Source organism: Lithobates pipiens, unplaced genomic scaffold (genome assembly GCF_037356315.1).
Source record: "Lithobates pipiens isolate NorthernLeopardFrog02 unplaced genomic scaffold, aLitPip1_a1.2 Scaffold_18, whole genome shotgun sequence".
NCBI classification, from domain to species: domain Eukaryota; kingdom Metazoa; phylum Chordata; class Amphibia; order Anura; family Ranidae; genus Lithobates; species Lithobates pipiens.
Window position 1 is genome coordinate 1,635,073 of NW_027507758.1, and position 12,466 is coordinate 1,647,538.

The 12,466-nt window shown below is 51.1% G+C and overlaps 1 protein-coding gene across 1 annotated transcript in view; it reads right to left on the minus strand.

The window, feature by feature from the left end:
- Nucleotides 1-2,238: 2,238 nt before the first annotated feature.
- LOC143986944 (photoreceptor cilium actin regulator-like) overlaps nucleotides 2,239-12,466 on the minus strand; it is a 37,194-nt gene continuing 26,966 nt past the window's right edge. Inside the window, exon 2 of the mRNA XM_077485357.1 lies at nucleotides 2,239-6,543. Within this exon, the coding sequence (XP_077341483.1) occupies nucleotides 6,420-6,543 (124 nt within the window). The 3' untranslated portion in view covers nucleotides 2,239-6,419. The remainder of the gene's footprint in view (nucleotides 6,544-12,466) is intronic.

The following is a 12,466-nucleotide window of genomic DNA, read 5'->3' on the forward strand; positions in this document are numbered from 1 at the left end:
CCCGATGTGTCCGATCCTCGCCATTGCCCGATCCCTGCCATTACCCGATGTGCCCGATCTCTGCCATTACCCGATGTGCCCGATCCCTGCCATTGCCCGATGTGCCCGATCCCCGCCATTGACCGATGTGCCCGATCCCCAGCCATTACCCGATGTGCCCGATCCCCAGCCATTACCCGATGTGCCCGAACCACGTCATTACCCAATGTGCCCGATCCCCGCCTTTACCCGATGTGCCCAATCCCCACCACTGCCTGATGTGCCCAATCCCTGCCATTGCCCGATTCCCGCCATTACCCGATGTGCCCGATCACTGCCATTACCCGATGTGCCCGATCCCTGCCATTACCTGATGTGCCCGATCTTCGCCATTACCCGATGTGCCCGATCCTTGCCATTACCCGATGTGCCCGATCCCCACCATTACCCGATGTGCTCGATCCCCACCATTGCCCAGTGTGCCCACCACCTAGATGGACCAGTGGACCAGCAGACAGCGATGGGGGGGTTGTTTGCCGCCCCTCCCCAAACAAAAAAACACCCTCCGCCACTGAAAGTTAGTGGAGATCACTGTGGTACTGTGGCAGCCGGTGGTAATTTTCTTTGGGGGGGGCAGAAAATAGTACCCCCCAAGTTGGTCGGCTGGCGGGCAGGTCTGGTGCACTTACCCCATCAGTGCTTCTCTCGGGCTATCGTCGGCAGCGAGGTTCTCCCTTCTCCTGCTCTGCAGTCTCCACAAGCAACGGCTCAGGCTTCCGTTTCCCCCTTCTCAGCGGCCAATCAGGAGTCTTCTCTTTCTAGGCCAATCAGAAAACGGGTCTCAGCCCTGCTTCTAATTGGCTGGATTGAGCATCAGTGTTACGACAGCAAATATTCATTGACTGTTGTAACACCTGGTTGGGCTCGGAGCGCAATGCTCTGCTCCACATATTCTGAAGTCTTCTGATCCTCTGGCTCTAATCAGGTGATTCAAAAATACACCCCCCCTCCCCCGCCGCTGTAATTCAGGCGCCCGGAGTCCAAAAAGGGTCCGGACACCTGAATAGGGGGTGGCAGCAGTGACCGTTACTTAGTCATTTAGGGGGTGGCATGCAGAGAGTGGGGCGGTGCCCGGGTGCCCCTAATGGAAGGGCCGCCACTGCTGTAGTAGTGGTGTAGTAGTGATGTAGTAGCAATGTCTACTTCAATGATTTCCAGCTTCCATGGGGATCCCATAGATATGGTACACAGTAACTATCTATTGTTACATTGTTCTAAGCTGTAAAAATTATCCTATCTGGAATTCATCCTGAGGCTCGGTTCACATACAGAGGGGGAATAACAATCGTCTCCCCCGAGGATTGTGCGAGTTTTGCCCCCTTACATAGAAATGAAGGGTCTATAATTGTATTTTATATGATGGAGACAGAAGATCAACCAAAACTCCAGAAAAATCACACAATACAAATGTTATAAATGGAGTTCAGTGAGTAAAATAAGTATTTGATCCCCTTAGTAGTTGGTGGAGAAACCCTTGTTGGTGATCACAGAGGTCAGACGTTTCTTGTAGGTGGTGATGAGGTTTCCACACATCTCAGGAGGGATTTGCTCCTCTCTTCTCTACAGATCTTCTCTAAATCCTGAAGGTTTCTTGGCAACTCGAAGTTTCAGCTCCTCCATACATTTTCTATAGGATTAAGGTCTGGAGACTGGCCGGGCCAGTCCATGATTTTCATGTACTTCTTCTTGATCAACTACTTTGTTGCCTTGGCGGTATGTTTTTGGGTCATTATCATGCTGGAAGACCCATCCATGGCCCATCTTCAGTGTTCTGGATGAGGGAAGAAGGTTCTCATCCAAGATCTTACAATACACATTGGCCTGAGGAGGGGGACCTGTACATGTGTCTTCCTGAGGAGGGGGACCTGTACATGTGTCTTCCCGAGGAGGAGGACCTGTACATGTGTCTTCCTGAGGAGGGGGACCTGTACATGTGTCTTCCTGAGGAGGAGGACCTGTACATGTGTCTTCCTGTTCCTGAGGAGGGGGACCTGTACATGTGTCTTCCTGAGGAGGGGGACCTGTACATGTGTCTTCCTGTTCCTGAGGAGGGGGACCTGTACATGTGTCTTCCTGAGGAGGGGGACCTGTACATGTGTCTTCCTGAGGAGGGGGACCTGTACATGTGTCTTCCCGAGGAGGAGGACCTGTACATGTGTCTTCCTGAGGAGGGGGACCTGTACATGTGTCTTCCTGAGGAGGAGGACCTGTACATGTGTCTTCCTGAGGAGGGGGACCTGTCCATGTGTCTTCCTGAGAAGGGGGACCTGTACATGTGTCTTCCTGAGGAGGAGGACCTGTACATGTGTCTTCCTGAGGAGGAGGACCTGTACATGTTTCTTCCTGTTCCTGAGGAGGGGGACCTGTACATGTGTCTTCCTGAGGAGGGGGACCTGTACATGTGTCTTCCTGAGGAGGGGGATCTGCACATGTGTCTTCCTGAGGAGGACCTGTACATGTGTCTTCCTGAGGAGGGGGACCTGTACACGTGTCTTCCTGAGGAGAGGGACCTGTACATGTGTCTTCCTGAGGAGGGGGATCTGTACACGTGTCTTCCTGTTCCTGAGGAGGGGGACCTGCACATGTGTCTTCCTGAGGAGGTGGACCTGTACACGTGTCTTCCTGAGGAGGGGGACCTGTACATGTGTCTTCCTGAGGTGGGGGACCTGTACACGTGTCTTCCTGAGGAGGGGGGCCTATACACGTGTCTTCCTAAGGAGGGGGACTCGCCGTGTTTGGAGGAAAAAAAATGGCTCAAAAAGAAGCACATGAAGGTCATGGAGGACTAGCCAGTCTCCAGACCTTAATCCTATAGAGAATTTATGGAGGAGCGGAAACTTCCAGTTGCCAAGAGACCTTCAGGATTTAGAGAAGATCTGTAGAGAAGAGAGGAGAAAATCCCTCCTGAGATGAGTGCGAACCTCATCACCACCTACAAGAAACGTCTGACCTCTGTGATCACCAACAAGGGTTTCTCCACCAACTACTAAGGGGATCAAATACTTATTTTACTCACTGAACTCCATTTATAACATTTGTATTGTGTGATTTCTCTGGAGTTTTGGTTGATCTTCTGTCTCCATCATATAAAATACAATTATAGACCCTTCATTTCTATGTAAGGGGGCAAAACTCGCACAATCCTCGGGGGAGGCGATCGTTATTCCCCCCCAGTGTAGATGCGATGTCTGTGCAGTGCGATTTGAGACATTGATCTGTATGGCTCGCATCACACCGCATCGCGCACAAAATAGGTGCAGGAACTTTTTTTTTCCCCCGCGCTGGAATTGGATCACACGTGTGCGACCATTAATGCGACCCAATTCCAGTGCGGTGATAAAAATAAGGGTCCTGCACCCTTTTTGCGCGGATGCGATGCGATTCAATCCATATATATATATCTGATTCTGAGAATCGCATTTCATTTTGCGGACCATTTCGGGGGGAATTGATAACTAAACATTTACACCCGCCGTGGTCCACAAGAACGCAGTGCGAATACAATGGAAGTCGCGCGGGATTCGCTGCGTTTCCCGCACCTCATATATGTGAACCAAGCCTTAAAGAAGCCGATTTGCGTCCTCTGACCTTTTGTATCTGAAGCTAAAATATATATATATTTTTTTGTAGACCGGGGAAGGTTTAGCTCCCCTGTCATGTTTTTATTGCTATAGATTCACTCTTTGTGTCTCGGTGACTATAAACAGGACAGGAAGTGATAGGAAATTCAACATTTTTATGGTTGTAACTAAAAAGAAAGTGAAGGGAAGTCTCCTAATGGGGACATCTTCTCCAGTGTCAGGTAAGAAGGAATTTCCGATCATTTGGAGAGATTTTCTCTCATTTCCTGTAGCTTCTCAGGGACAGGAAGTGAAAGGAATCCCCCCCCCCCCCCCAATGGAAGGGGTCCTCATCTTTCTCTGGTCTCCCCTAAACTGAAGACAACGAGAAGTTTTGGCCTTATATACACTGTAACTAAAGTTGGGAAGACGGTCGCAATTTTACGGTTCAGAAAATATCATCCCGCACCCTACGTACCAATTCCCCAACTTCTGTTTAAATATTAAAAAAAAAAAAATACAAAAAGAAAAAAAAGATCAATATTTGGAAAATCGATGTGTATATTTTGGCAAAAAAATAAATAAAAAAAATTCCCCCGACATCTTTATAACTCGATAGAACTGGAAACAATGACGCTGGACGCTACAAACATCAAGTCTATGAAGGGAAGGCTCCCTAATAAAGCACTTGAACAATGGAGACACCTCATTCTCAGGCTGCCCCAGAATTGGATTTGAAGGATTGGTCCACCCCAATGGGATAGGTCAGTTTTGGGCAGGCGTTAGCGGGGCGCAGTCCTGAGCTCCTCCCACCCGCTGGGGCTTCATTCCCAGTGTCTTCGGACACACTGATATCAGTATAAGAAGCCATTAGGGTCTCCCCATAAACAAAGTATCTGATGGGACCAGGGGCGGACTGACCATTGGGCCACTCGGGCACTGCCCGAGGGCCCCGTGCCACTAGGGGGCCCCATCAAGGTTGGCAGCCTCAGTAAAACCAGGGACAGTATGTAAAAATCTGTGTTTTTTTTTTTACATCTGTCTCTGAAGTGTCCCTCACCGACATCCTTTTGGTCTAAAAATCCTGAGATTATAGCTGCCCCGCCTCTCCAGTACCTTCTCAGCCAATAGAAACATGTCTGTGCATACTGTGTTTGTGTGTGTTTGTGTATACTGTGTGGCCCCATAATGTCTGATTGCCTGGGGGCCCCATGAGTTGTCAGTCCGCCCCTGGATGGGACACTCCATAAAAAAACTGATAAGGAAAGCTGAATTCCAGGTAACACACAGATGGGACGTGTTTTACCTACCAAAACGATTCAATACATTGTATGCAGCTTGTGATTCAGGCACCCCTGGCACACAGCTTAGCCAGGTGGTCTGAAATCTCCACTGCAGCAGCAAGCACTACAGCAGGGCCAGGACACACCCCCGTTTGGTAATTGGACAATGAAGGAGCAGAAGGAGACTGATGAGGTCACTCCTCTGGGCACTCTTCCTGTCTGCCTGTAGGTTCTGTAAGCAGCTGCAGAGACTGATGATTGGCTGATAGTACTGGTGCCCCCTCTCCAGATCACAGGAGGATGATACCAAAGTACTACCCCCAGCTGCATTTAAATGTTTCAATAAATAACCTCCTTGTATTGAATTGTTATGTAAGTGTCCTTTCTCCCTTTATATTGTAAAGAGCTACACAAGCTGTGGGTGTGATACAAATCCTGTATAATACATCATTGCACTGTTATTATATATGGAGAAGAGAATCAAGTGACCTGAAGGCACAGAACCACCCAGAAACCCCATTTGGTTGCTCCCATAAAACTCAGGCTTGGTATAGTGGGAACCAGAGGGGGTTTGTTGCCCGGATTCAGCAATCTAGCGTTTAGTGACAGTTTTATGGAGTAAACAATGACAGTGTCACCGAAGATCTTGTCCCACCACACACAGCTCCGAAGGGGCATCAATGAAGGTCTTGTCCCACCACACACAGCTCCGAAGGGGCATCACTGAAGGTCTTGTCCCACCACACACAGCTCCGAAGGGGCATCAATGAAGGTCTTGTCCCACCACACACAGCTCCGAAGGGGCATCACTGAAGGTCTTGTCCCCCCACACACAGCTCCGAAGGGGCATCACTGAAGGCCTTGTCCCACCACACACAGCTCCGAAGGGGCATCACTGAAGGCCTTGTCCCACCACACACAGCTCCGAAGGGGCATCAATGAAGGTCTTGTCCCACCACACACAGCTCCGAAGGGGCATCAATGAAGGCCTTGTCCCACCACACACAGCTTGGAAGGGGCATCACCGAAGGCCTTGTCCCACCACACACAGCTCCGAAGGGGCATCACTTAAGGTCTTGTCCCACCACACACAGCTCCGAAGGGGCATCACTGAAGGCCTTGTCCCACCACACACAGCTCCGAAGGGGCATCACTTAAGGTCTTGTCCCACCACACACAGCTCCGAAGGGGCATCACTTAAGGTCTTGTCCCACCACACACAGCTCCGAAGGGGCATCACTGAAGGCCTTGTCCCACCACACACAGCTCCGAAGGGGCATCACTGAAGGCCTTGTCCCACCACACACAGCTCCGAAGGGGCATCACTGAAGGCCTTGTCCCACCACACACAGCTCCGAAGGGGCATCACTGAAGGCCTTGTCCCACCACACACAGCTTGGAAGGGGCATCACTGAAGGCCTTGTCCCACCACACACAGCTCCGAAGGGGCATCACTTAAGGTCTTGTCCCACCACACACAGCTTGGAAGGGGCATCACTGAAGGCCTTGTCCCACCACACACAGCTCCGGAGGGGCATCACTGAAGGCCTTGTCCCACCACACACAGCTTGGAAGAGGTAGAATTCAGGCTGGAAGTTTTGGGATCCGTTAAGCCCGGACTGGTCGGTGATTGGCCGTCTTTCCACGCAGCTTCGTCGGGCCTGGAATGAGAAAAGAGGATTATGGAGACACTAATGAGAAACGACTTTATTGTGTTAAGCACTCAGCGCTAATCGCATTACTAGACATGTACTGGGACACGCTAATCTGCTGGAGGCTAAATTTACTGCAACAGCTTTTTTCTTCTCCGAGCAAAACATTCCTTTGTAAGCACCGCAACAACATCCATTCATTAAAACTATACATATAAGATAACTATATATACTGTATATATATATATATATATATATATATATGCCTGGCTGCTGAGTTCTGTAAATTGTTTCTTTAACTCAGAAGTCGGATCTGTGAATCTCACCTCGCCCTCACCCCTATCCATCACTTAGGCCTTATATCACAATAGGCCAATAGTACTGAAGTACGCATGCAAGAGTGGGCGGGTCCATTCTCTGACTGCAGATCCAAAGTCACTATTTGCATAACTGATCTCCTCAGATTTTTGAACCCTTAAAACATTTTAAAACATATCTCAAGGTATGTGAAGATTCCTCTTTAGTCATGCAAGCTGCTTTGTACTTGGAAGCTAGGAACATTATGTTATGAATCTGCAGATTCCTCCCTCCCTCCTTCCCTTCTTTCTTCCTTCCTTCCTTCCTTCCTTCCTTCCCTTCTTCCTTCCTTCTTCCCTCCTTCCCTTCTTCTTTCCTTCCTTCCCTTCTTCCTTCCTTCCTTCCTTCCTTCCTTCCCTTCTTCCTTCCTTCTTCCCTTCTTCCTTCCTTCTTCCCTCCTTCCCTTCTTCCTTCCTTCCTTCCTTCCTTCCTTCCCTTCTTCCTTCCCTTCTTCTTTCCTTCCTTCCCTTCTTCCTTCCTTCTTCCCTCCTTCCCTTCTTTCTTCCTTCCTTCCTTCCCTTCTTCCTTCCTTCTTCCCTACTTCCCTTCTTCTTTCCTTCCTTCCCTTCTTCCTTCCTTCTTCCCTTCTTTCTTCCTTCTTTCCTTCCTTCCCTTCTTCCTTCCTTCTTCCCTCCTTCCCTTCTTCTTTCCTTCCTTCCCTTCTTCCTTCCTTCTTCCCTCCTTCCCTTCTTCCTTCCTTCCTTCCTTCCTTCCTTCCTTCCTTCCCTCCTTCCTTCCTTCTTCCCTCCTTCCCTTCTTCCTTCCCTTCTTCCTTCCTTCCTTCCTTCCTTTCTTCCTTCCTTCCTTCCTTCCTTCCTTCCTTCCTTCCCTCCTTCCTTCCTTCTTCCCTCCTTCTTCCTTCCTCCCTTCCCTCCTTCCCTTCTTCTTTCCTCCCTTCCTTCCCTCCTTCTTGCTTCCTCTCTTCCTTCCTTCCCTTCTTTCTTCCTTCTTCCCTCCCTTCCTTCCTTCCTTTCCTCCTTCTTTTCTCCTTCCTTCCTTTCATCCTTCCTTCCTCTCTTCCCTCTCCTTCCTTTCCTCCTTCCTTCTTTCCTCATTCCTTCCTTTCCTCCTTCCTTCCTCCCTCCCCTTCTTCCTTCCTTCCTTCCCTTCTTTCATACCTTCCTTTATTCTTCCTTTCCACATTTGCCCCTATCCATAGTAGGGTCGTTATCCTGCTGACCTACCTTCTCTGGGGGTAAATAAGGAGAGCTCTGGATATTGCCCCAGAATGCCCTCCTCGTGGATTATATCTGGCTGTCTCTGGTTATCAGTGGCGTCTAACCAGCACCACCCCCTGGGGGAGAGGGACGGACAAAGGCCTCCTTACCTTAAGAGGCAGATATGAGCAAATATTTTGTAGGGCCCCCGGGGTTTAATCTGGGAGCCCCTCACCGAATTCCTTGTCAGGAGTGGCTACTGTGGATAGTTGTTAGAGATCCATTGATTTCTCCCTAAGTTTGGCCTTGTTGTACCTTTCACTTCTGCCGGGCACTTGGTGGCATTAGATGTGAGAAGGTCATTTCAGGGTCAAGTTATGGGTATATGGGATATCTCAACCAATGGGCCGCGGGGGTTTCCTTGAATCTCTTGGCCTGCTGGGAGAACCTATATATTTGGGTGGAGTCAGGTGATCTGTGTTCTGTGCCACCCAGACTGCTGCCTGGGTAGACATGTGTCGTGTTGCCCCGGGATGCTAGGCCGGAGTTTGGGCCTATCCTGGGGGCATCTGGCTGTCTGAGGGCCTATCCAGAATTAAGGGTTGGGATTGGGGCTTGCAGTCCAACAGGAAGTGACGGTTCTGCCGGCCGGAGAACCTGTTGTGGTTGGAGGTAGAGGGGAAGCTGTCACCACAACGGGACCAACCACCATATTACCGGGGACCACAATGAGTAACTGAAGCAAGTACCGGAGCCGTATTCTCACCGAACGGGCACGGTGGAGAATCGGGGGACTTCAGGCGGTGATCAAGTCAGGAACCCAACCAGCGGAGGTGAGGCTTGCAGAGCAGCCTTGTGTGTCCGGCCAGGGACCGAGCAGGCCAGTGGGGTGAAGCTTGAAAGGTATCTGGAGTGCCAAGCCAGGGACCCAACCAGGGAAGCGGGGGTGATGCTGGAGGGAGATACCAGCCTTGAGGGGCTCCCGGGATTCAGAGTCAGTGAATCAGAGAGTCCAATGAGAGACCGGGAGCTCAAGGGGCTGAAGAGCTGCAAGTGGACATTGTAGTGAAGCGCAGAGAACTGTTGAAGTTTGTGTTAGGAACTGTTGCCATAGGAGACGGCAAACCTGCATGTGCAGAAGTGGCACCTTACTGGGGCCTTTCCCTGTATGGATGTCCTCCTATTAAAGTGGTTGTAAACCCTTACAAACCACTTTGACCTACAGGTAAGCCTAGATAAAGGCTTACCTGTAGGTCCAAGCAATATCTCCTAAACCTATATGGTTTAGGAGATATTTGCCCGAAAACGGGCACCGCTGTCTACTGTCACTGAGCGCGGCATTTCCAAGAATGGAGCTGCCGCGCGTGTCGACTCCCGTGCGCATGCGCGGGAGTGACGTCATCACGGCTTCGCCGAATGACAGCGGCGGAGCTGCGAGACGCCACCAGCAAGATGGATGCGTCGGACTACAGGGGACAGCGGCGACTTCACTGGCTCCTGTGTCAGGTAAGTGACACATAATGGGCTACTATGTGATGCGATGCGATGCGATGCACAGTAGTCCATTATGCTTTACCTTTGCAGGGAATGAAAGAGGAAGTAACACTCATCAGGGTTTACTTCCTCTTTAAAGTCTCGGAGTCTGCCAATTGAAATTGTTTTGGGCCCTTTACACAGCTTTAGGCCTGCCCCTCCCCCCCAGCCTGGCCACCAACATTCCCCAGGGCCTGCCCACGGCCATGCCACCGAATATGCACTCCGTCCCCCTCACACCTGTATATATGTGAGCCCCCCTCTTCACACCTTTTACGCACCCAGCTCCCTTCCCCAATTCTGTATATATGTCAACCCCCTCACATCTGTATATATGTTGGCTTCCCACCCTCACTCCTGTATATATGTCAGCCCCCCCTCACACCCGTATACATGTCAGGCCCCCCTCACACCTGTATATATGTCAGCCCCCCCTCACACCCGTATACATGTCAGGCCCCCCTCACACCTGTATATATGTCAGCCCCCCCTCACATCCGTATACATGTCAGGCCCCCCTCACACCCGTATACATGTCAGGCCCCCCTCACACCTGTATATATGTCAGCCCCCCCTCACACCCGTATACATGTCAGGCCCCCCTCACACCCGTATACATGTCAGGCCCCCCTCACACCTGTATATATGTCAGCCCCCCCTCACACCCGTATACATGTCAGGCCCCCCTCACACCCGTATACATGTCAGGCCCCCCTCACACCTGTATATATGTCAGCCCCCCCTCACACCCGTATACATGTCAGCCCCCCCTCACACCTGTATATATGTCAGCCCCCCCTCACACCCGTATACATGTCAGGCCCCCCTCACACCTGTATATATGTCAGCCCCCCCTCACACCCGTATACATGTCAGGCCCCCCTCACACCCGTATACATGTCAGGCCCCCCTCACACCTGTATATATGTCAGCCCCCCCTCACACCCGTATACATGTCAGGCCCCCCTCACACCTGTATATATGTCAGCCCCCCCTCACACCCGTATACATGTCAGGCCCCCCTCACACCCGTATACATGTCAGGCCCCCCTCACACCTGTGTACATGTTGGGCCCCCTCACCTATATACATGCCAGCCCCTCCTGTATACATGTCAGGCCCCCTCCTCACCTGTATACATGTGAGCCCCCCAACTGGGTTCCCCTCCACCTGCTCCTGCCAGGGCCCCTCCAGATGATCGGGCCCCTTACAGTTGTATCGGCTGTACCCCCCTGATGGCTGCCCTGCTCACAACCCACCACATATTGAAGGATGTCGGCTGTCTTTGGCCATGAAGGTTCTCATTAGACCGGAAGAGGTCAGAGATTCTGCTGCAATGAATTCGCTATTGTCACACAAGAGGGTGGGCTCCGTGTTCTGCGCCCCCCGAAGCCAGTTACAGCCTCAGGCTCCAATCACTTGCTTAAAAAAAAAAACAAAAAAAAAAAAACATTGAAATTCATGCGTCCCGCACCCGGCATGGAGATTAGGGGCCGGGCACATGGATTAGGGGGGTGGCACCCCCGCACCCCGTATGGACGGGACGCCACTGCTGGTCATGTTGGGTGAAGCCAGCTATCACCTGCATCTGACCCTCAGGATGATTTTTAATTCCCCACTGTTACCTTAGTTCAGACGTTCCATCCCAAAAGTATTGGGACGCCTGCCTTTACACACACATGACCTTTAATGACCCCCCCCCCAGTCTTAGTCCGGAGGGTACAATATTGAGTTGGCCCTTTGCAGCTATAACAGCTTCACCTCATCTGGGAAGGCCATCCACAAGGTTTAGGAGGGTGTCTATGGGAATGTTTGACCATTCTTCCAGAAGAGCATTTGTAAGGTCAGACACTGATGTTGGAGGAGAAGGCCTGGCTCGCAGTCTCCACTCTAATTCATCGCAAAGGTGTTCTATCGGGTTGAGGTCAGGACTCTGTGCAGATCAGTCAAGTTCATACACCCCAAACTCGCTCATCCATGTCTTTATGGACCTTGCTCTGTGCACTGGCCAAAAATATCATCAATCGCAGCCAGTGTGCCCAAACACTGCCACTGTGCCAAACGCTGCCACTGTGCCCTCAAGCACTAACACTGTGCCCAAATGCTGCCACTGTACCGTCAAACGCTGACACTGTGCCCAAATACTGCCACTATGCCCATCAAATTCTGCCACTGTGCCCAAACGCTGCCACTGTGCCCATAAAACGCTGCCACTGTGTCCAAACACTGCCACTATGCCCATCAAATTCTGCCACTGTGCCCAAACGCTGCCACTGTGCCCATAAAATGCTGCCACTGTGCCCAAACACTGCCACTATGTCCATCAAATTCTGCCACTGTGCCCAAATGCTGCCACTGTGCCCTCAAACACTGTCACTGTACCCTCAAATTCTGTCACTGTGCCATCAGTTGGCGCCACTGTGCCAAATTAAAATTAAAATTAAATGCTGCCAATGTGCCATCAAATGCCAGTGTTCCCATCATATGCTGCCAGTGTGCCCATTAAATGCCCCCAGTGTGACCCGCCACCCGCTTGCCATCTGCCCAGCACTTACCCTGTCTTGGTGGGGCAGGCGGGTGATGGTGATGAGCTGGGCCCTTTGTGCGTCTCCTGCCGTCCTCATCTCCCAGCCTCTCCTCCTGATAGGCGCCTGTCATTTCAGCCAATCAGGTGACAGGTAACAGACCCGAGCACCTGATTGGTGGAGATGCAGTTTAATGTTAGGAAAGAGAATATTCATTCCATTTCCTTACACAGCTGAGTGACCTGCGACTGCCCAGCATGGAGCTCGCAGGTCACTTTTTTTGACGCCCATTAGAGTCTCTGGCTCCAATCAGGTGCTTCAAAAACACACCTCAATCCCCTCCCCCCCCACTGTAATTCA